The sequence below is a fragment of the Kwoniella botswanensis genome, chromosome 1 (genome assembly GCF_036426115.1).
Source record: "Kwoniella botswanensis chromosome 1, complete sequence".
In the NCBI taxonomy this organism is placed as follows: Eukaryota; Fungi; Basidiomycota; class Tremellomycetes; order Tremellales; family Cryptococcaceae; genus Kwoniella; species Kwoniella botswanensis.
Window position 1 is genome coordinate 6,846,132 of NC_088599.1, and position 24,124 is coordinate 6,870,255.

General features: G+C 43.3%; 8 protein-coding genes across 8 annotated transcripts; 3 read left to right on the forward strand and 5 right to left on the reverse strand.

Moving 5' to 3' along the window:
- Window positions 1-421: 421 nt before the first annotated feature.
- L199_002582 (WD repeat-containing protein JIP5) lies at window positions 422-2,133 on the forward strand (the record flags this gene model as incomplete). Its single annotated transcript, XM_064888322.1, has 8 exons — window positions 422-448; window positions 518-723; window positions 787-840; window positions 912-1,091; window positions 1,209-1,390; window positions 1,563-1,688; window positions 1,760-1,903; window positions 2,009-2,133. 8 exons carry the CDS (start codon window positions 422-424, stop codon window positions 2,131-2,133), a joined length of 1,044 nt encoding a protein of 347 aa, XP_064744394.1.
- A 67-nt stretch (window positions 2,134-2,200) lies between these two features.
- L199_002583 (uncharacterized protein) lies at window positions 2,201-3,577 on the reverse strand (the record flags this gene model as incomplete). The annotated part of the gene is made up of 3 exons (XM_064888323.1): window positions 2,201-2,694; window positions 2,792-2,935; window positions 3,007-3,577. 3 exons carry the CDS (start codon window positions 3,575-3,577, stop codon window positions 2,201-2,203), a joined length of 1,209 nt encoding a protein of 402 aa, XP_064744395.1.
- Window positions 3,578-4,135: 558 nt separating this feature from the next.
- L199_002584 (uncharacterized protein) lies at window positions 4,136-7,505 on the forward strand (the record flags this gene model as incomplete). Its single annotated transcript, XM_064888324.1, has 6 exons — window positions 4,136-4,364; window positions 4,435-5,696; window positions 5,749-5,828; window positions 5,891-6,575; window positions 6,641-6,946; window positions 7,038-7,505. The coding sequence occupies 6 exons, from the start codon at window positions 4,136-4,138 to the stop codon at window positions 7,503-7,505; spliced, it is 3,030 nt and encodes a 1,009-aa protein (XP_064744396.1).
- A 312-nt stretch (window positions 7,506-7,817) lies between these two features.
- L199_002585 (uncharacterized protein) lies at window positions 7,818-9,570 on the reverse strand (the record flags this gene model as incomplete). Its single annotated transcript, XM_064888325.1, has 6 exons — window positions 7,818-8,014; window positions 8,113-8,374; window positions 8,461-8,713; window positions 8,785-9,064; window positions 9,118-9,188; window positions 9,254-9,570. 6 exons carry the CDS (start codon window positions 9,568-9,570, stop codon window positions 7,818-7,820), a joined length of 1,380 nt encoding a protein of 459 aa, XP_064744397.1.
- A 494-nt stretch (window positions 9,571-10,064) lies between these two features.
- L199_002586 (uncharacterized protein) lies at window positions 10,065-15,752 on the reverse strand (the record flags this gene model as incomplete). The annotated part of the gene is made up of 15 exons (XM_064888326.1): window positions 10,065-10,101; window positions 10,159-10,200; window positions 10,276-10,573; window positions 10,635-10,760; window positions 10,818-11,075; window positions 11,144-11,220; window positions 11,283-11,652; window positions 11,704-11,894; window positions 11,964-12,106; window positions 12,175-12,514; window positions 12,591-13,129; window positions 13,192-13,947; window positions 14,016-14,353; window positions 14,425-15,181; window positions 15,252-15,752. 15 exons carry the CDS (start codon window positions 15,750-15,752, stop codon window positions 10,065-10,067), a joined length of 4,773 nt encoding a protein of 1,590 aa, XP_064744398.1.
- A 659-nt stretch (window positions 15,753-16,411) lies between these two features.
- Window positions 16,412-18,830, reverse strand: L199_002587 (uncharacterized protein; the record flags this gene model as incomplete). The annotated part of the gene is made up of 5 exons (XM_064888327.1): window positions 16,412-16,477; window positions 16,547-16,722; window positions 16,788-16,931; window positions 17,027-17,344; window positions 17,411-18,830. 5 exons carry the CDS (start codon window positions 18,828-18,830, stop codon window positions 16,412-16,414), a joined length of 2,124 nt encoding a protein of 707 aa, XP_064744399.1.
- Window positions 18,831-19,411: 581 nt separating this feature from the next.
- Window positions 19,412-20,815, forward strand: L199_002588 (uncharacterized protein; the record flags this gene model as incomplete). Its single annotated transcript, XM_064888328.1, has 5 exons — window positions 19,412-19,645; window positions 19,746-19,812; window positions 19,900-20,114; window positions 20,194-20,263; window positions 20,361-20,815. 5 exons carry the CDS (start codon window positions 19,412-19,414, stop codon window positions 20,813-20,815), a joined length of 1,041 nt encoding a protein of 346 aa, XP_064744400.1.
- Window positions 20,816-21,125: 310 nt separating this feature from the next.
- On the reverse strand, window positions 21,126-24,004 carry L199_002589 (uncharacterized protein; the record flags this gene model as incomplete). Its single annotated transcript, XM_064888329.1, has 3 exons — window positions 21,126-23,093; window positions 23,192-23,505; window positions 23,602-24,004. 3 exons carry the CDS (start codon window positions 24,002-24,004, stop codon window positions 21,126-21,128), a joined length of 2,685 nt encoding a protein of 894 aa, XP_064744401.1.
- Window positions 24,005-24,124: the final 120 nt, after the last annotated feature.

Below are 24,124 nucleotides of genomic sequence, written 5' to 3' on the forward strand. Positions count from 1 at the left end.
GGAGAGGCGAGTTGCGAATCTCTTTATTCTCAATTTTGTTTTCGTGACTTCTTTGTGTCTTGTTCTTTAGGGAAGAGAAGGTTATTCCAGTCGGGTGTTACTAAGGAGTAAGAGAATGTGAGGGAATGGTAGTAAACTTGATGTATGATGATGTCGAATGGGAGCGGTGACATGGTCAAATTCATCTTTTGTAGTTGGTAGCAGCAGCAGCAAATCACTCACTCGGAGCGAGACGCGAAGACTACGGCGGAGGTGGCCGACTCCTATACGGTGACTCGCGGAGATGCGAGTACATCTCCGCGATAGTCTTCCAAAAGTTGATCGACAGGTTTATTTTGATTTCTGAATTTCGATTTCTTGGATTTGGCTCTGATTGCTCGAGATTTCAACAGCCTACTGAGCAGAGCGAGATCGAAACAAGATGCCAGATATCAAACTCAGAAACCAGGTGAGAGCTCTTCGGCCACTACTCCTCTGGCACCTGAGCGTATCAGCTGATGTAATGGCGGATCTCTAGCCTTTCGACCTCGCATTCCATCCTAATGAATCGGTGATCTTCTCTTCACTGTTGACGGGAGAAGTCAAAGCGTGGAGGTACGACGACGAAGATGGATCGACATCTTCTTCATGGTCTGTCAGACCTTCCAAGAGGACTGCAAGGGCCTTGGCGCTTGAAGAAAGTGGGAAACATATTTGGATGGGAGGAAAGAGTGGGACCCTGTTGTGGGTCATTCGAGCGCATTGATCTGCAATGGATATGAGAACTGATATGATTCGGATGGATAGTCAATTGACAACTGAGATGGGTACTATAGTGAGAGAACAGGAAAAAGCTCATGAGTGAGTATACAACCGAAGTATACCACTGCTTCACGCTAGGTATTCAGCTGATAAGTGTGCGTTTGATTTAGTGTACCGATAAATCGAGTGTTCTGCGTAAATGAAAATCTAATAGCTTCAGGTGATGATGATGGGATTATCAAACTTTGGGATCCAAGGAAACCAGATGTGATCCGAGAATATAATCAGCATTTCGATTATATTTCTGATTTCACATATTTCGAAGATAAACGACAGCTGGTATCCACTTCGTGAGTCGGGTTGTCAATCCTCCTCATATCACAAGAAAATGCGATCTTATCTGAAAACCAATTCCTTCCGTACATTCTACATACTGCAATGGGACTGACTAAAAATCCTTCCTATAGTGGAGATGGACATTTATCAGTAATTGATATCCGATCAAACAAAGCGCAGCCGTTGACCGTATCAGCAGATCAGGAAGATGAACTATTATCGATCGTACAGATAAAAGGCGGTCAGAAAGCCATAGTGGGAAGTGGTCTGGGTATATTATCGATATGGAATAGGAAATTAGGCTGGGGTGATTGTGAGTTGACCAATCTCGCCGTTATGACTGTTGGCACAATGCCATTCTCTGTTTGGCAAAAAAAAAAAACATTAAACGAAAACGAAAGATAAATTCATATATTCATTTCTGGTCAAGACCAATCTTGCTTGTTTGACGATTGGAAGCTGACCATATCTTATGATATTTTTAGCGGTCGACCGTATACCCGGTCATCCAGCTTCGATCGATGCCATCGTTGCTCTCACTCCTGATATAATAGCCACGGGTTCGGAAGACGGTATGATCAGGGTATTGCAGGTATTACCCCATAAATTCTGTAAGTAGATGTATCCAGCTGTTCAGCTGTTCTCAGTCTATATCGCTGATGGATACATTTCTTTGATTTAGTGGGCGTGATAGCGTCCCATGAGGAATACCCAATCGAACGAATCAAGTTGGATCGAAATTCAAGATGGTTAGGAAGTGTCAGTCATGATGAATGTTTGAAATTGACGGACGTATCGGATTTATTCGAAGATTCAGATGGCGAGGGTGAAGACGAAGAGGAAAACGAAGACGAGGAGATGGCACAAGATGGAGATGAAAATGATGAACAGGAGGAACAGAACGGAGAAGAAGGTGCAGATTCCGATTCAGACGAAGAGATGGAAGTTGAACAGGAGAAACAAAAGAAGAAGAAGAACAAGGGTAAAGGTGGTTTGGGCGATTTGGGTAGGGGTGGTGCAGAACAGGAGAATGCGGATTTCTTTGCTGATTTGTAAGGAAAGTCTATGGTAATTTGATCTATCATAATGTTATATAATGCATTTTTGTATGTTATATCTATTTCTACAAATCCCCTGCCTGCCTGTCCATAGCTTTCAAAGCTTCACTATACGCTTCACCTTTATCCACGTACACTCCATATATCTGATCCCCAATCTTTGTAGTCAATCTATGGTTCTCTTCGTTCTCATACCAATCTTTTATACTTTGATTAAGATTGATAGTAGACCAACATGATCTTTCTGCGAATTCGATCCTGACTAATCCCAATCCCACTCCCATACTTGATGGATGGAGCGATAAGATCTTTCCAGCTGATCTAGGTTTTTTAGAACTGGCAGATGAAGAGGGTGTATAAGTGATTTCTAGCTGTTCGTCCGTCCGTCCAATAGGTATCTGAGTAGGGGTCGCGGTCGATAGATAGTCTGATAATGATGTATTGGTATTGGTGGTTAAGGGAATTAGACGTATGGGTAAGATACGTTTTCTAGTTGCGCCGGTATGATAGGTCCGAACGGTCAGTTCTTGTCCCAGGTAACAACCTTTCCTGAAATCGACTGTATATAACATAAGAACATATGAGCATCAGAATTATAGTACAACACAGCCCGATAGGTAGATCGGTAGGTAGAGTAAATATTGGTTTTGACCTACCTCCTCCATGTAAATCCATGCAGCTTTCTAGAGGTAATGCCTGACCTGGGATAATCTCATTGGGACCCTCGGGTACACCCAGTGTCATTCGTCGGAAATGATATTCGTCGATGGACGCTGTATCGTGAGATGAGGCAAGTGAGGCTAAACTCAATGTCAGTCATGTTGTATTGCATCTGATTGATGACATATGTATCAAATAGCATTGTACTCACGTTTATCACCCTTGGGTACCAATACCTGTCTACCCAACCCACCTTCACCCCAACCAGCTCTCAAGTCCCAACATCCAACTTCGTTCTCCTTCAATTTCATATCCTGTACACCGTCCTTCCATGACCATTGAGATTCAGCTGCCCCTCCACTCCCAAATTTCCAATTCCTCTCTGGCCCCTTTCCCTTTGAGGTCGAGGCGTAGGCAGAATACAAATCCCATTGATCCGATACATCTCTAATCCTGACTTTCGCTCTCAACTTGAACGGCGGTAAAAAATCTTGTAAAGGCGCTGGATGATCGATGGGAGACTCATGAGTGATCAAATAACTTTTCTCTTCTTTTACATTACCATTCTTCAATATTGATTTCTTCACTGTTGGAAATATGAATGAAGTATGCAGTACTCTTCCTGATGCGTTGAGGAATCCACTATAACCCCCACCGAGATTGTCGACATCCTTGCAACTTAGTCCTTTGAGGAATTTGGTAGAGTCTGGTCCAGTGATTTCCAGTACCGATTTCTGACTCAGGTGCGTTAAACTTGGTATATTCTTGAGTAAAGATGACATTGTCTGATGTATGGTGTATATGTATGATCTTGTATGCTTGGTATATCGATGATGACACTGCAGATGGGATCCGTTGAGTGAGATGTTGCATATGCTGCGGTGTGTTCTTGTGTCCTTGTGCCTATGACGGTGTAATTTTTTGTGCGAGCGAGTAGGGTAAAAGTGAAAACATGGAAACCAAAACAATCAAACAACACACGACAACACAGCAAACGCACTCTGTATGACAATATCATCTCCTTCACATCGCATTCATTATAACATTCAACCATTGTAGGCACCTTGCATCTCCATCACCGACAACAGATACCATCCCACTCACCGACAAGCATACTTGTTCCCACCTATAGTATACGTTCATCACCCAAAATTCAAACTCCGCTCCCAGGCTGAAACCAGTCTTGCTGCAATTTTCCCTTTGCGTACTCGGCCCCCGACCATCCCAGTCACCCATACAACAGCACACCAACAGCCTCTCGATTCAATCTTCCATCCGTTCAGCTCATCTCCTGGTCAAACCACAACAAACACTCAGACACATCGGTGCAACACTAACAGATGGCGGAGACTGCTACGTACGACCCTCATCATCCCCTCTCACATCCAAAGGCAGCGTTCACCAACCATATAGGACAGCCAGCCGCTGGAGGCTCAAGAGACGCTAGGATAAGGGAAAGGGAAGCTCAACAGCAATCAAACACTTGGCAACAACCGTCAGACAGCTATGTAGAACCGAATGGAAGCGAAGATATCCAGATGGATGATCATTTCGAAGCTGTCAAATTAAGTGAGTACGACCTGCCATCCGTCCTACCTTTCATGATTCAAACACAGACTGATATCTCATATCCGTGTAGATGGTTCAACATCACCTAGAATCAACCCTTTCCACCTCTTATCGCATCCCAATTCCACATCACCTTTACCACCCTTACCACCGCATCTGCAAGCCCTGACCACCGAGCCTCACTCTGATGAATCTCAACAACAGTATTTCCAATCCAACAACCCTAACAACGACTCAATTACTGCACCAGTACATATAACCAAAGTTACACCCACCACCGTAGAAGTCACTTCGCATACACCTGAGGGTACACATAAAAGAGTGATCAAGAAGATCAGTAGTGTGTTTAAGAGGGAATCTAACGATCCCATCTCACCTCCTGGAGGAAGATCGCCCGTGATGCAGGGACCACCGCCAAGCCCACCATTAAGTGAGAATGGCGATTCGGTCTTCGCATCGGAAACGACAGATACGGTGGACCACCATGACCACCATCAACCAAACCAAGATGAAATCTTACTTTCACCGGTTGATGAAATGCCCGATAACAATAGTGGTATACCCCCTCCGACAGATAGTCCTTCAATTGCGAATACATTTACGACCGAACCGATTGATTTGGGTGGATCGCCAACTTCGTTAGCACCGCCTGTTCTGTCTGCGACGAGAAGGGTATCAAGTGGATCTGCGACGTCTAGCAGAGCAGGTTCGTTGACGATTGTTAGATCAGGTAGATTGGCTCCCCAACGTGATCAATCTGAAACCTCAACCTCAGCTTCAACTTCAAATGGCAACATCGGATTGGGATTATCGAAAAACTTGCCTGATTTACCCACAGATCAAGATAGGAGGGGAAGTGATGGAAGTATACTGAGTGCTCCCAAACCTACTAGAAGAAGTACCAATCCATCACCTGTCGTCCCCTCATCACCCAGATCTCCCCTACCGCACTCTCATTCACACTTCTCACCTTCTCCATTACCTCAGAATTCCATGACACCCATACCGGGCTTGGAGGGTGCGGCGTTAGCTTCAGATATATTGGCTCAAACTGAGTTGTTGAGACAGAAACGAATGGAGAAGAGACAGAAGAAAGCGAGTGCACAAAGTCAGAATCAGACTCAAGGTGGAACAACACAGATGGAAGGGGATGTCGTTCAAGAGAATGACGCTCAACAATTACCACCACAACAAGTCAGTCAACAGCCATCGTCAAGAGCGGAAGAGAGACCCAAAGAACCAGAAACCAAAGTTTTGGTTGGTAATCTGATAGGAGAGGACCATGTAAACTATGTCTTGATGTATAATATGCTTACGGGTATCCGTATAGGAGTGAGTGATTCCTCTAGAGAAGTCAGGAGTGAATGCTGATGTGCGTCATTAGGTATCCCGTTGTCAAGCTAAGATAAAACGACCCTTGACGGATGAAGATTATGTGGCTAGACATAAGTTCTCGTTTGACATGTTAGTAAACGAATTGTCGAGAAGCGAGACGCAAGGTGCTGACTGCTGTTTGTTGTCCGTAGTGTCGGTAACGAACTTACACCTTCAGCCAAATACGATTTCAAATTCAAAGATTACGCACCATGGATATTCCGAGACCTCCGAGACGAACATTTCCATCTCGATCCCGCAGATTACCTACTATCCCTCACGGCGAAATACATCTTATCTGAATTAGGCTCTCCAGGAAAATCGGGAAGTTTCTTCTATTTCTCTAGGGATTATCGATTTATCATCAAAACTATCTCACATGCTGAACATAAATTCTTAAGATCGATATTGAAAGATTATCATCAACATATAAAAACCAATCCACATACGTTATTATCTAGATTCTACGGATTACATCGAGTCAAATTACCCCGTGGTAGGAAAATTCATTTCGTCATTATGAATAATCTTTTCCCTCCCCACAGGGATATTCACGAAACGTATGATTTGAAAGGATCAGCGTTTGGTAGAGAATACCCTGAAGATAAAGCTCGGCAAAACCCTAAGGCCGTATTGAAAGATAAGAATTGGGTAAATAGAGGAAGAACATTAGAATTAGGTCCAGAGAAACGAGCGTTATTGTCGGAACAACTGAGAAGAGATATGGAGTTTTTGAAAAGAGTTAAAGTGATGGATTATTCGTTACTGGTTGGAATACATAATATGGAAAGAGGTAATAGAGATAACTTGAGAGAAAATCAATTACAAATGTTCCATGTGAGTTGAAGATTTGTAGTAGTATAGGGTAAAATACTGACTTGTCCTTTTTTTCATGTGCTCAGCCCGAAGTACCCCCACCAAGACGCAAACCATCAGCGATCAAACAATCCAACGAAGCTTCCAATGTCCGTAAAGCTGTTCGTCGATCTGATCCCAAAATGTTAGATGTCACCTCTCAATTACCTTCATCGGATTCTGCGGATCGAAGACATTTCCTGTTCTACCAAGATGAAGGTGGTCTGAGAGCTACGGATGAGGCCAATCAGAATATGGATGTGATCTATTATCTGGGTATAATCGATATCTGTACACCATATAATTCGCTAAAGAAGATTGAACATTTCTGGAAATCTATGACTGAAGATAGGGTAAGTAGTTGACTCATCTCTATCTTTCCACCATCGCTCAATAATGAGAGAATTGAAGATTGATATTGATATTGTGTATTGGAATTTGCAGCACACGATATCATGTATCGAGCCAGTAACGTACGGTCAACGATTCCTGAATTTCTTATCGTCAGTGATGAGAGGTGGAGATAAGTCCTTGAGACCTTTGGGTTTGGAAGCTCCCTCTAGGGCAGAAGAGGAAGAACAACCTGTTGGTGAAGTGACTCAAAATCAAACTCACGTACCGAATCAATCAGAATCTCAAGCGATCAACGCATCACCTGTTGATGTCGAAAAACAACATCATCCACGGGTTCGATCGGAATCACAAATATCACAAGTCAACTTGAACTCGAATGTACATAAACCACAACCTGAGCTACCTCAATCCAATGCTCAACAACCACAACTTAATGGTGATGCTTCAGGTAACGATGGAAGACAACGTGAGAAAGAGGCGAACGAGGAAGAAAGAGGGATCAACCCTGTTGCGAGGGACGTCGAGAAGAACGGAGTGGAATTCGTTGTTTCATCATAAAAGGGATACCACAATGCCACACTTTATAGAGGTCTCACCTAGGGGAAGGGAGAATAGCAAAATGGCGAAATGGCAAAATGGCAAAATGGGAGGATGGGAAATAAATAGGATTGAGTGGGAGATAACAGCAAAGTGGTGTGAATGTTTATATATTGGTCGTTTGTTTCTTCTTCTGCTTACCTATATCACCTAACGAGTTGTCTGGGATCTAATGAGATGTTATGAATTTCCCTGATCACAAGCTTTGTATAAAACTTGACAAGACGATTCTCTCCACATCGCAATGCAATGCATATCCAAGGGACGGGATAGCTATGCCGCTAAGATCTGACTTAGCAGTTCCCCCGGTTTGCCAATCGGCTTGGACAACATGACTTCTATGGGTGAACCTAGGGAATCCAACTTGAAATTTCCTGCTTCCGCATTGGAGTCTAGGAACGCTTCGATAGCTTGGACGGTAGTTGGGAATACAGAATAGGGAGGTACGGAAAGGCCAGTCAATGATCCGACTAGTCAATGTATAAAAGCACAATCTGTCAATTTCTGGAGTACGCGCATGATGACAATATGGCACAAAATGGTCAAGTATGGGTGAGTCAAAACTCACCGAAACCAGGTGTTATGAGGAAAACATCCGAGAAAGAAGGATGAGTGGTTCCAGCTATAGCGAATACATGCCTGTTGTCATTCTGAACCGTCCTCGATACACGAATAAGTCGCTGATAATCTTCTGATAAGACGAACTCTTCCGAGTTTACTGATAACATCGGACATGGTATGGTCGAATCCCACGGTTCTAATCTTTCGATAGCGGGATCAAGAGCAATGATAGAATGGGGTTTGAATCTTGGATTAGCAGCCGCAGCGATCTATAAATATCAGATTATCACCAATCGTTAATCAAGATTTTGAAATATCTTTGTTTAAGAAAGTAGAAAAGCGATACAATACTCACAACAGCAGTTCCACCAAAACTATGGCCTGCCAAACAGACTTTCCCATCTCCGACTTCTAGTTGTCCTTTCCATTTGTTCCAATCTACCGTCCTACTAGCCAATAAATGACATTTACTATCTCCCAAACTGCCTTCTGTGATTTTTCGTATTATCTCTATGGTACTTTCCATTTCGACCATTCGAATCTTGAGTTGATCGTGCCGTAGGGTATTATCATCTTTCGGTTGTTGGTCCTCGGGACGATCTGGCCAACTACAATTGGATTTAACGAAGTTACATTAGCTGTTTTCTAAGCTGTCCATGAGGATTATCATACTACTCACTCTATATCTGTCCAACGTAAGAAATCTACATCTCTTTCTTTACCATCTTCACTTGTTATCTTTGCACTTGGACCAGTCCCATCTCTATGTTCTACAGCAGCTACGATGTATCCCCTACTTGCTAATTCACCACATATGTGCGTATACATCAGACGCGAGCATCCTACACCATGAGAGAAGATTATAAGAGGCCATTTGTCGTTTGAGGGATGAGGTAAGATAGGTGCGCGTTGATGCGAGGGGAATTTCAGCCCGTGTACAGCTGAAAGTGCTCCTGCGTCTACTCGCTTCCATCAGTTGAAACTTCAGATAAGCAAACTTAGATGGACTTACAAGCTAGAGCTCTAATTAGGGAATTCTCTATTCCAGCCATCTTCAGAAACCCATTAACAGTAGGCGATGCTCTACACCCTCATCATGTTAGCGAGATGTTATGACCATTATGGAAGTGCAAAGTCGACATACATACCTTGGAAACCATACTGTCCCTTTTGAATCTTTCGATGCCGATTCCAAGTCACAAGGGTAAAACAAACTGAAAAGAACTGTATCAATCTCTATACCAGCTTGACCGGCCGTATGTAATTTCTTATGTCTGAAACTACCTATCGTCTGAGGTTCTATCGGAAATTCCACATCGAGTACCCCAACGGGGTAAATACCAGTATAATTGGGTAATTGCCTTGAGAAAAGTGTACCGAATCGAGAGTGAGTATAAGGGTTGGAAACCTTCGGTGCCGCTGGGGCGGAACCGGGAGGTTGTCGTGAGGTCGTACTGTCTGTCATACTGATCCAAGCTAAGTGGCTATAAGCTGTGCACGGGAAGGAGAAGGGAAGAGAATTGATCAGATGTTATGCATTTAAATTACTGCTGTGATGTTGACATCGTATGCACTTTGTTACATGTCGAAAAATACTCGAATGGATGTGGGTATGACGTCAAACTCGGCTAACGGAAGTTGGGTTGTCACCACGAGCTCCTGATGGGCAAGTCAAGCGACAGTAAGGTTGAGATGGCAATCGTTAACGAGTGAACAACGGATGTGTCTGTCCTCATATCTATAGAGTCGGACGACCATGCCAATGAGAAGAGGATATCAAAAGGATAATAACGACTTCAGCTAAGCTGATCCAAGTTTCTTGAGAGGATGCATCAATCTCATACAGAGGCCAAAGGGTTGATTTACGTAACCATGAATCCCTTGAGATGGTAAGATACAGGTTGCATGCAAGTGTTATTACTACATATATTAAGTTGTCTAATCTATATTGTCCTGTCCCTAACTAGCTTTCTTGGAAGCCTTGGATCGTAATTTCCTGCAATCACACTATCAGCACGAAGAATCTCACCAATAGGAGGATAATGGTACTTACAATAACAGGAAGACAAAACCATAAGAGGACAACACGAAGAGTCTATTTCAATTTCGAATTCAACTAATTCAGCACAGCCGACATCATCAGAGGAGCAGTTGGAAGACCAAGACTCACGCGGTAATTGCGATATCCCTCCAACCATCAACTTTATCACCCAAATTCAATGATTGCAGATACTCGTTACCCTTGGAATATGGACAATATCTACATTGACTGGTGGAATCTGGATTATCTATATATCCAGGATTTTGAGATAAGAAATCTTGCATGTATGCGGAACAAGTTTGACCAGATGGTGGGTCAAACAGACCAAATTCTTGTTCGGCACATTGGACTTCGACGTCCCACATGATTCGAGAGACGAGACCGCCAATAAGATAATTGAATGGATTGAGATAGTAGATCCAGTATCCTATAGCCACATCCCAATGTCAGTCCAAACATGACGTGTGGAAGTAAGGAAGATGACGTACGCCAGAAAGCAGTGATTTGAGGGTAAGGTACAAGCACACCACAAAAAGATACCAATACACCAATGAGAAGTGGGTTGACGAGAGCGGCGAACACAGCATTGGGAGCATAAGCAGCGACGAATTGACCTAAATTCCAGTCAAATCAGCCATGCCCCCTTTCTAGATATGATTATTTCAACTTACCAATACCAGTATAGAGGAATTCATAAAGGGTCATCTGCAAGTATACAGGCCCCGCGACACTAGGCTTGAAGCTAAACCCTACGACGGGATACCAAGGTGCGAAGTAGAGTAGAGCGCATACCAAGAGGTATGGGATTTCCGCTACGATTTCACCAAAACAGAAAGCCTGCCATGAATAGAGTTTGGCTTTCTTCTCTCTGGCTTCGAAGATATCTCGATTGGCGATGAATTTAGGTTGAGTTTGGGCGATCACACCGGCTAATCACCAAATCGTCAGCGATCCAGAATAGTCGTGTAATCGGAAGAGGTCTGTATAGAGTACTCACGAGCAACAAAGATGAATTGGAATATAGTGAAAATACGATTTTGCAAATCTGCGTATTTATTACCAATCATCCAGAACCTTCACCACCGAAGACGGGTATTAGCATGACCCCGTTCGATAGAGAGAGAGAGGGTACTCACGAGAAACCATTAAATAATGCCGAACCAATATGTAACGCAACCTTGTTAGTAACATACTCTGTATCACGCCAAAGTTGAATCGAAGCTCTTTTCGTGACAAGTTTCAATTGAGTTCCGGTAGTAGAGGCATATTCGTATTTATCATCTTCTTCTGAATGTTCCCTCTTGCCCGAAGTGTCTTTCTTGAGATCTTCGAGATCTTTCATACGGGCTTTACATTCTTCTGATTCGGACCATATCTTAGCCCAATCTTTACCTCTGGATAGATCACCAGATACGATGTCGATCATCCTCTCGGCTGGGTTGACTTCTTTAGGAATTTCAATATCGTGTTTACTGAAATAGTCACTGAGATTATCGACTTCGCCGACTATACGAATTCATCAGTATACTTCATAGATTGCATGTGTGGTTGACTCACAGTAAACCATTTTACCACCCGCCTTGAGCAATAGCAATAAATCGAACTGGGCGAACAACGACGCAGAGGGTTGATGGATGGTACACAGCACCGCCTGACCAGCTGCAGCCAATTTACGAAGGAACGAAACGATCAAGAATGAAGATTGACCATCTAATCCGGAAGTAGGTTCGTCAAGGAATAGCAGTGACCTGTCATTCGAAAATCATCATCAGCCGCATACTTATAGACTAAATGATGCAATTTTGTTTGAAACTTACGGCTTGCTGACCAATTCAACACCGATTGTCAATCGTTTACGTTGTTCAACACCGAGCCCTGCACCAGGAGTACCGATCATAGCATCTTCAATATCGTGTAATTCAAGTAAATCAATGATAACATCGACATAGGAGAGTTTTTCCTATATGGTCAATCCTCCTATCAGCACCGTTGTATCATTGTCGAGAGTCAAGGAATCTGGTGACCTACCTTATCTGAGAGAGATCTGGGTTGTCTCAACAAAGCCGAAAATTCCAATGCTTCTCTGACAGTAGCTTGAGGAAGATGTACATCCACCTGTTCACAGTAACCCGTTGTCCTCTGGAAGGATACAGGCAAAGGTTGTCCATTCATAAGTACTTCACCGTGAATTTCACCTTCCGTCTTTCTAGCCGCCAACACATCCATCAAAGTGGTTTTACCAGCTCCGGAAGATCCCATCAACGCGGTGAGCGTACCAGCTTTACAGTATCCGAATACATCGTCGAGCAAGGTAAGGTCTTTACCGTGATTGTGCACTTTGTATGTGAGATTCTTCCATGTGAACGTACTGTTCCCATATGACATACCTTCATCAGCCACTTACACTCTCGGTATAATCGTAGACACATCATACAATGACTTACGTGTTTTCAGCAGCAACACCTTCGGGTGTATCTTTATCTCCTTTCTTGCCAGGTTTCTCGTTCGTTTGCATTTCCGCATTACCTTGTTCTTCATCTCTAGGGGCATTACCATTCTGATTCGATGCTCTAATGAATTTTCCTCCGCCTCCGCGTTTGTACAGCAAAATCGCCTTGTTTGATCCAGCAGCGGGGAGACGTTCGATCGTGATCATCGCCAGACCAAGGAAGAAGAACCATAATGCCACGACTATACCGAAATTCCTCCATACATGAGATTTATACATGTCTAAAGCGGTATTCAACCATGCTTGTCCATCGAGAGTGGTCGATCCCGGTTGAGCACCTGCGATGGCACACCCTGCGGGTGTACCCATATAGTTCTGACCGTAGGGAACTAATTGAGGTTGGATACATTGCAATTGTTCGCCGGCAAGCTCGTTGCTCATCAATGCTTCGAACGAGTAGTATACAGGGTCGATCCATCGAATCCATGAGAACCACGGTTTCATCGAAGGCGTGTAGATGATATAACCGGCGTACTGAAATAGTACAGCATGAAAGATCAGCTGGTGCGCAGTTATCAGAACAAGCTATGACTCACAGTTACTAAGATACTAAACATCAGACCAGACACTTTCGACGCATTGTTGAAGGTGCCGAAGGAATAACCGATAAATCTGAAGAATGCGGTAGTACATAACGTGGTGATGTAAGTGAACAATAGAAAGGTGAAATATAATCCGGGATCGACTTTGAGACCGACCATGAAGTAGATGATTAACGTGAAGATAATCAGTTGACCCAGGAAAATAGGCAAGTCTCCTATAGTTTGAGCGACAAGTACAGCCGAAGGTCGGTATAGTGAGAAAGCTTTATGTTTTGCCAACACGGCTCGTCCGGAGAAAGCAGCGGTAGTTTCACTTAAACTGATTAACGAAGGGTACAAGAGAGTCAAGAAGATGGCACCCCCTCGCAGGAACAGACCACCGGTTGTATCTGATACAGAGTAGAAGAGAGATCCTACGAGAAGAGCTTGAATGAGTGTGGTAGCCTGTCGAGCCCATAGAGTCCACTGATCTCCCCATCTCATCTGATAATCCCTTATCAAAGCAGCTCTGACCTGAGTGAAATAGTCGACTTTCTCAGATCGTTTCTTGGGCGCCAGTCGATGCTTCTCCTTTTGCAGTGCGTCTTGGGTATCACGGGTTTCCTGAGATTTCTGATCGTTCTTGAGATGCTCATCTAGCTCTAGACGCATCTTCTTGGCAATGTCGCTTTTCTCGTATATCTTGGAAAACTCTGCGGGAGAGGTGGGTGCTTTGCCTTTATGTCCTTCTTTAATGACTCTTTCGTTTGTCTATACATAGCATGATCTGAATTAGCTACGCCTAAGAACAGCCAAGGTAATTAGAAGCTTTGACCTACCGCTGTGACTGATGTCAAGAAATCCGCAGTATTACCTCCATCGGGATGTACGAAACCCAAATCCTCAAAGTACTTTCTAGCTTCTTCCCTTGGACCATAGTATATTACCCTTCCTTCAGCGATGACAGTGACTTTGTCGAATAAGTTGTATATACCATTACCAGCTTGATACAAACTGACCACGCTGGTATTCCTCTCGATATCAGTCAAGGTTCTGATGACTTTATTGAACTTCAGTGCTGTATCCGCATCGAGACCTCTCGTAGCGTTATCCCATAATTGTACGGATGCCTTGGTAGTCAAAACTTCTGCGATGGATACACGTTTCTTCTCTCCACCTACGGACCGCGAACATCGTCAGCTAGCCCATTTTTTGATATTAGTCTGAATCAGACAGAGGATTGCTCACCTGATACACCTCGCACGTATTGATCACCCACTTTGGTATCATGAGTATGTTCCAATCCGAATATCTTTAGTAGCTCTCCTTTTGTTTTATCCTGATACAGTTTCGACGACATGGGTTGACCACCATCTTCTTCAGGTAATCTAGCATGAGGTGAAGGGGTGTTCATCCTCAGGGCGAAATCCAACGTTCTTCCAACCAGCAAATTCGGATCATGAATATCTTCTTCGGAATTGAAAATCACATCCGCTTTATAAGGTCTCAACGATTTATCTCCAGACATATCACCATAATATATCGTCCCGTCTATACCTGCATAACCATTATGCAAACCCGCGAGAGCTTTGAGGAAAGTCGTACATCCACTTCCTGGTCTTCCAACGACCAACATCATTTCTCCAGGTTTGACCAATCCGTTGAAATCTTTCAAAAGATATCTTTCACCTTTGCGTAATCCTTCTTCACCTTTCTTAGGATCGGGGTCACCCTCTTTCCATCTCATATCTTCGCCACGACCGCTCTCTCCAGCACCAGCATCGTCCGAACCACCTTTTTCCTCCGCTTCTACTCGAGCTTTGGCTAATTTAGCGGCTTTCTTCTTATATCGCCTGTTGGTCCACGGTGCGATTATACCCCCAACAGTAGGTGCGTACGTCACGTCGTCGGCTCCTCCTTGTCCACGTACGGACAAGTGATCGTAAGCTAGAGCTAGTGAATGGTGGGCGGCTAGTCCTCGCGATTCAAGGAGTTTCTGATCGGCCTGCAAGTAGAAATGGAATGGCTCTTAGCGAACATGGTCGATATCTTGGTACAGGGAATGTGTTACTCACCTTCAATTGAGATCCGTAATTCCATTCATCCCCATCATCTCCTTCTTCCGCTACATCCTGTCTTTGCGAATCACCATGATTAAGTTCATCATCTTCATTCGATGACGATGAATCTAGTCTTTTCGCATTCCCATTCGATCCTGTTTTGGCTTCTTCCGGGACTGAGACTGTCGACTCGCTATCCCTTTCCCCATCTCTATCTCTTTCCCCATCTCTATCTCTTTCCCCATCTCTAGCTCTCTCATCGACGGTGGTATCCTTTGACTGGTCCGATTGCCTTCTCTGACTTCCAGTGGTGGTGAGAGTAGCATTATCGTTAGCGGTGATCTGTGATGTTGGTGTCGATTGGTTGGGTGAGAGTTGAAGGCGAACTTCGGGTTGTTCTGAATTGACATCTTCATTGTTTATAGAGGGTTCTCTGTCCTCTTCGCCCAGGTTGTTAGACTGTACGTTGTGGTGAGTCGCGTCGATAGGTGGACCAAGTACCGGTATATTGCTCATCGTGTATATCTATCTATCTATGGAGCAATCCCTTTCTACGGGATAAAGACGAGTTATAATACCCTATCGTTTTGGGAGGGTGTAAACAATGAAGAAAACAAGGAGCTAGCTAGATATGCACAATGAAATATTGATCCAGTAGTTATGAGTATTTATCATATCATACCATTCCCTCGGTTTGATGGCCGAGGCTGGTCATATCAAATGTTCATACATAACCACTGACTGTGACTATCCTGATAAATTTCGAAACCGAGGTGTACTCGATGGTCGATCTGAAGCGAGATTTTGTTTTCGATAAAATTTGGTAATCGGATCGAATCAAATCGACAGGTGCGTCATAGGCTTAGACTTGGGGTTCCTGATCGCCTTGTTTGTTTGTCTCGCGCCGCCCGATTAGTAACTCACCTGCCTCGATTCCCGCACTCGAGCACTTACCACCTTATCACCGCCGCCGGCTCCATATAGGGCATATGGGCAGCCTTCTATCTTCATGGCTACTACAGTGCTATATAGTGTTCCCTGCCAAGTCAGCCAAGAGGGAAGAAACACATGTCAAACTGCATAGAGCACATCTCATTCATCGAAATCATTCGTCATCATGTATACTACTGTAGTTATATAAATTAGGCGTTAAAAGCTGGCCCAACAAACATTCATTATATATTATTAGATTCAAGCATTCTTCTGACCTGTTCGGCAGTTTCATCAACTTCGAAAGTTGTCTATGTAAAATGCATTCAGTTTTCATGTCAGCATGAGTACAGGTAGCGGGCAAGGTACAGAATACTCACAACTTGTGGTAGATAAGCGCCAGCACTCAGATCCAAAGTCCACAAATCATCAAACACACTTTCACCATTATATCCACCCGATATGAATATCCTAGCGTCATGTAGTAACGCAACATGATACCCTCTTCCAGGAGGTATAACACCCTTGGGCGATTTTGTTTCCCACTGGAGTGTTACTAAGCCACACACAAGATCAACATCGTGATTGAGAATGTTCCGGGGTCTTTGATACGTTACTCACCAAGATTGAATAGTAAGACATCCTGAGCATAGGTCTGTCCATTATGTCCACCAAGGATGAACAAGTATGATCCTACTTGAGTGGAAGTATGTGATAATCTATTGTGTTTTACGTCTGTCGATATCAACGTCCATACTCGAGTTTCTATAATCCACGAAGTATCATGTCAGTCGTAAAAACACGATTCCTGTGCAATGACAAAGGTCAAGGAAGTTTGGAGAGAAAGATGTTGGACTCACGCAAATTCAATATATGTATATCAGCGAAACTAGCATGTCCATCACTACCCCCAAAAACAATCATCTTATCCCCTACTAGATTGGCAGTATGATAACCCTTTTTCTGCGGGATATCACCTTTGGTCTTCCATTCTTGCCAACTTAGATTATTGGTGTCTGTTATATCCAATGCCCAAACGTCGTTCAGTGCCGCTTGACCATTCCCTCCTCCAAAAACTATCAGGTAGTTCTTATACAGGACTGTGGTGTGAGCTCTGCGAGGAGGTGGGATGGGTGTTTTAGGTGTACCGATCGTGGGACGTGAGAAGCGATGTGTAACTGGTGACGAAGTATAATAAATCAGCTTGGTATAGAGTCATACATATGAACATCATCCCTACTAACCAGTATCCAATATCCAAACTTCATTACTATAACTTGGACCATCTCCCCCACCAAATATAAATAACTTATCGCCAACCAACGTTGTCGTGTGAGCTCTAAGGGGTGGGAATTGTTCACCTCTAGTTTCTATAGTGGACCATAATAAACTCTCTGTATCAAACCATGCAACACCCCTCCAACAACTACTCTTATCTACACCTCCAATGATCCATATCCTCTCCCCAACTAACGTCCCACTATGCGCTCGTAAGGCCTGATTGGGCGGTTTACCATGAAAGGGTACAGGAGAATAGTACATCGAGCTTGCAGGTGCTTTACCAATGTTTTTCGAATTGGGCAATGATGGTTCTAAAATCCTAGACGATGATATTGGTTGACGAGATGTTTTCGATGATACCTTACGTATCTTATCTTTATCTTTCTCCTTGACTGTCGATCCGTCAGCACTTGATGAAGCAGGCGCAGGTACAGTCAATGATCTATCACTATCTCTTTCTCTATCTCTATCTCTAGATTTGGATGTAGATGCGGATGGCAAGGAAGGTTTGGTATTTGATCTTTTCCTCGTCGTAGCCGTGTCTTCAGTTCCACTATCCGTCTCACCATCCCTCAACCGATCTATAGGATTACCAGATCCAGACGCAGATCCCGTGACATCTTCGAGTGAGTTCCCAGGTATAGATTCTTTCCTCCTTGGCACTCCCACGGGAGGTCCATTGGTCGTACGATGTATAGGGCCCAGCTCGGGAGGTTGAAGTTGAGGTTGACTAGTGATAGTTGATGGAGAAGCGGTAGGGTTGAAATCTCGAGTACGAGGTATGGTCCTCGATGAAATAGTTGCGGATCCGGATGCGGATGCAACAGGTTGTGATTCGGGTCTCATCTGTGCCATGTGAGCAGGATAGGTTATAGGTTCTAAATCAGATTCGGTACCTGGTGGTGTGGACGTTCTATTATTGATCATAGGTGATGCACCTAGATTTGATGGGGACTGATATTGGTTGGTGAAAGGTGATACGGGTGGTTGATGACTGGGCTGACTAGAATCAGGTGTGTTGAGCAATGAAGATGACCTGGAAGGTGGTAACAATCCTGATTCCGATACGCTGGATTCTTTATTCTCGGTCGTTGATGTCGAGGCAAAGAAAGCAGAAGATACCGAACTATCGTCTACTACCACTTGAGATAATGAAGGAAATGTTGAACCTCTATGATGATTTACTGTCTCTGCTGTCCCATTGTTTGGAGGTGTTATATCGACTGTAGGAGGTGGAGTAGAAGTCTTCTCTGACCGTCTAAATGGGCTTCTGGCGAGTGTGGGTAATCTCCTGAATGTTGACGAGGTGGGCAAGGTAAGATTGGATCCGGAAGGGTTACGATGTCGACCTGGATGTTCGAGAGGGAGAGAGTAGATGATCATTCAGTGAGATGCATTTCACGGAGGGCAATGAAAAGATATGGATATGACATACCGTTTGAATCCATTCTGACTGTTTGTTACGTCTATGATGGTTTTTTATAAGTTGTCTGTGCTTGGGTAGGTCGACAGCATTGATCGTCTCCTCCCTTCCTCCTCGGTGCTGTTAGATATCCCTTTCACCAGCCGTCTTAAATAGTTTCCTTTATCCTGGATCACCTGTTATTGATCTTTCCCGGTATCCTTGGCGGTATGGAATATTGAGGTATTGACAAGATTTGATCTCTGATATGTCCAGGTGTCCAGGTAGTTGAGTATGAATGTATGAACATGATCATATGAATTATTCGAAACATGACATGAGACACTTTGGTCCAACGCGTCGCGGTTGATCATGGTCAGGAGTCATACTACTACTACTAAATTTTTGGTACAGAGTCAGTAATGTTTCATCTGACTGCATACATACGTATCATCCTTATCCTTGAACCACCCTTTGTTTGTTCATCCATGATCCAGATCTAGTTCATACATATACCAGACAGACCCTACAAACACCCCAAAACGGAGAAGAAAGCTCGATCATGGTCAATGAAACAGATCCAACCACTACCTCAGATTATTTTCAGGTAGCTGTAGAAGATGATCAGCAGGCTATCGAACAACAAGGAGAATCAAGTACGAGTACCGGTACGAATGGTGATATTGCCGCATTAGACAAGGCGGCAAAGGCAGAAATTAGGAGACAGCGTATAGAGGCTGCCGTTCAGAGGTCAAAGAGTGAATACAAGTCTGAACATGCATACACGGAGAGAGGGGTGAGTGAACGAACACTCGTCAAAATCTTCCAACGGACATCTAGAACTGTCGAAAATCTACGCACAAAAGGATGTTGATCGAAAGGACTTGTATGTATAGTGGTTCAATTATGGAGAAAGCCAGAGAAACGTCCTGTCGAAAGATAAAGTTGATAAACAGCATCTAGGTGAGCGAGTCAAACCATCTGTGACCAGATCAACATTGAAATGATGTTTCCCCTGGTCGATTACTGATAGGGTTGATTCAAATGCAGAATACATAACCACCTCATTATACTATGCCTCTCCACCAGACTATACCGAAGCCTTACGATTGATAATGAAGAATTTTGATCCCAATCCTACTGGCAGCAAACCGAAACCGATGGGAGGACTGAATAGGGAATTGTTAGATACTGCTTTGAGGTGTAGTTTGGCCATAAGGGATGCTGAAAGTGCAGTGAAGTTGGCTGATTCAACAAAAAACATGGTCAGTCAACTCGTTCCGGACGTAATCTTTTTTTGTTTTATTTAAACAGCTGGTGAAGCTGACTTGTATGATGGTATAGTGGAAAGGTCAATTCGCAGGTGTATCAGCTTTAGCTTCCGATGCGTATTTATTAGCAGGTAGACCAATAGGTGAGTTATAAATCTCATTCGCAGCTACGCAGATCATCTTTGATTTTACTAGTACTGAGTCTTCAACCTCTATTTTGTGCTTGATACGGCACTCTAGATGCCCTCGCTCCCCTGTTCGTATCTATATCATCATTCGGCTTACACCAACCCCTCTTAACTCGCTTATCTACCATACTTCAATCCCACGTTTCCGTTCCCTCATCGAGTTCTGCTGGAAAACAAACATCAACATATGAGAATATACATCGTTTGGTTGGGATATTGGATAAAGTGATCGTATGGAAATCCATTCATTTGCAGAAACCTCTATTTGCCGATACTTCTCCCACCAGTACGATCCAATCGCAAAATACAAATACAAATATAGACATGACATTTACCGACCAACCTCTAAACCCCTCTGGCATATTACTGGAATTAGGAATAGATGAAGGCAGTAAAGACAAGGAAGACTTGATAAGCGGTTTGAAAGGGATGGTAAATAGGTTGAATAAGGGGTTTAAGAATGATCCTTCTGAAGATGTCGTTGAGAAATCAGTTAGAGAGTTGTAATCACAATTTGAAGTGGGGAAACGGAAAGCTTCCTGCTTTAGTGTACGCACTGTATCCCTGTCAAAAGACTTGTGATAACGAGGCCACATGTGACACACACCAGCTTGAAGTTTGCTTGGTAGAGCCTGGCTGGTAAACATCATTGCATTAATTGCACGAGCATCGGGGCATAACGTGGCATAGCATCTGCATCTTCGTAATCTAATTTGAGAGCTATTTATACATTACATAGAATATACAAAAATAGAGAAGATCAGAATCTATATGATGATATGCAAAAAGCAATATGAAAGTATATTTGCATCAACTTTTACAAAGCCCCAAGAGGATCCCAAGCTTTCTTATCTTCACCCATAGCAGCTCTTATCATCTCTTCGTCCGTCGTCGTTGTCGATTTCGGTGTGGAGTTCGTGTTCTCGTTCAGGGACAAATCAGCTAAGGAAGGTGATAAATTTCTTTCTACCTTATCTGAATTAGGTCTGGGCAAAGTCGAGGTGGCGGGAGGTTTATCGGTAGACCATGGATTCGAGTTGGAATTACTATTCAACCTATTTACAGTCGGTCGTGCATCATTCGAATCTGGTATTGTTGTCGTTATGTTGAAATTAGGGTTGATTACGCTCGGTAAAGCAGAAGTAGAAGTAGTATTACCAATTGACCAAGGGTTACTCTCAGAAGGTATCCTTAAATTCGTCCTCGGAGTATAAGTATACGGTTTATATTCTTTCCGGTCTTCTAATCCATTTCCATTCCCACTTGCACTGGTAATTGGACCACTTCCCATCACTCCTGATCTACCGATACCACTATCCCAAGGATCCGATCCATCTATCTCTCCAGCCTCAGCTTTCAATTGATTATAAGCATCTTGAGATATATTCTTTATCTGTCTACCGGCATTTTGCACTGCGTTGAACGCTCCAGAAGATAATTGTTGCCAATTCCAACCACCACCAGAAGATGGCGAAGTCGACATATCCCTCCGAATGGGTGTTTGGCCAGTACTGTCGTGTAAAGGCGAGATTGATCGGATCGGATTACTAGGTAAAGTTACTGGATCTTGCGAATTCGTACTTATCGGTCCTACGACATCTACCCCTTGAGCTTGCTGGTTAAGTACTATTGGCGATCCATTCATCTCTTCATCTCCTCTTCTAAATAATCTAAACCAGAATTTGACATCTTTCGGATCATATAACAATACACCTTGATCACCATCATTCTTCTTATCCAAATCACTATCAAACTCCTTATTCACATATCTCTCTTTATGTTGATTCGTATAATCCCATATCGACCTGGTTAAAGAGGTATATTGATTTTTCTGTTTTTCATTATTAAACAAGAACGTTCCGAATTGACATGAATACAAATGTTGGTAAATATCCAACAGGTACTTCTCGTTGAATTCGAATCTTTCGGGAAACTGCCTTTGGATTTGTCTGACGCAATCTAAAAATTGATGGAAAACAGGTGAAATCTCTTTCAAGTGTGAGTGAGATTGGGTTGAATTGGTGAATTGCTTTTGTACAGATGCGAAAAATGCTTGTGCGGCTTTTGCGGCTGCTGCTCCATTCGGGGTATCTTCTTCCTCATCGTCTGATGAAATTTCATTCTCAGATAAGATAAAGTATTTTTCGGATGATAGGTGATTCGATCGATCTAAGAATTTGTGTCCAAATGATAAGAAATCTTTTTCGACCAATACGCTAAATCCCTCGATAGTCCTATAATATGGATCCAGGCATATCTGAGATATAGCACTGAGTTGAGCAGTCCTATCCCATCCATCCGAACAATGAATCAAAACGTGAGAAGCGTTTAAATGTATGTTTTTGATTATCATTAATGATCCATCTAATATCGTCGAAAGATGTTTCAACCAATTGGATTTTCGCAATAACGTTCTATCCAATACTCCAGAACCAGAAATGGCTGATCCAGCAGGTTTAGATTCGGCTTCTCGGATTGCTTCAATGATGATCTTGAGACTGTTCCGCATGACGTGTATATTGTCTATACCGAGATACGCTTTTTTACCAAGCTTGTAATTCTCCATATTCTCCGTTCCGGCTCCCATAGCTACATTAGCCATCGCATTGGTGGTTGGTCGAGCGTCAATGATGAGATTGGTGGTAGTCGCTCCGTACACTGGAGCAGAGTATGCCGCTTCGGGATATAAGTGTGAAGAGAAAATACATTCTACTAGACGTTCATCTTGGGCCGAACGGGAGTTCTTCAGTCCGACCATAGGTTGTGAAGAACGAGTTATGGATGCCTAAAAGAAATGAATCATCAGCAAGTCTCGGTCATGCATACTGGCACTTTCCGATCGTCACAAAAGGTGAAGCATTCATCTCATCATCCAAAACTCACATTATTACCCCAATGCAGATACGTCAGAACCGGTATTCTCGCCTTACTCCTATATTTACTTGCGTAACTCAGCGTCGAGTCTGATATTCTGGTAGGTACGACCATTTTACTTGGGTAGGTGGGTGAGAATGAATAATCCTTGTTTATATCGGTGAACCTCCATGATTTCGTTTTGCTTCCTAGACCTTGACGGGCAAATTCCGTTCGGGGGTTATACGTTGACCAGCCTATTGAGGTTGAAGCTACAGACGTGGACGCAGTCGATGATGAAGGAGGGGATGTATAGAAGAATGCGTGTAATTGTTCAACCGATGCTACCATCATGGATACCATACAGTTAGTCCCATCATCATCATCATCGTCATCATCAAACATCCTAGTCACATCTGCAATTTAGGATTCATACTCACTCTTCACTGCTGAATCTTTTATACTCTGCCAAACATCCTCGGCACCTCCACTCTTACCCATCGATCTATCTTTCTCAAAGAGGAACACGTAATTCTTGAAATGCTTCGTCTCGATCTTGAGTGGATAAGCACCTTGAATGGATTGCGGTAATTTCGTGAGCAGAGTAATTGTCGGGTAAGGTATCCAAATCTCCTCGGTCTTATTCTTATCTTGCTTGAGGTCAGTCTCATTCTTCCGCTGCGTCGAGACTTCCGTTGAATTCTCGCAGAATATCAGATGATGAGGTGTTAAATGGATCGTCCCTGTCTTTCTAACTTTACTAGGTCCCCCTTCACTCGTCGTAGGCGGTATGTAGTGTTCCAAAACCACATTGTCCACTTTGGTTATTCTGATTGTGTCCATATTGGGCTTAGACGAAGTGAAGTGAGATTTTACCTGGCCAATAATGGATATAGAATGTCAGTCAATAGTGTAGTAAATCATCCCAATTGATAAGTCAAGTAACGTAGAGCCCAAGTAAGG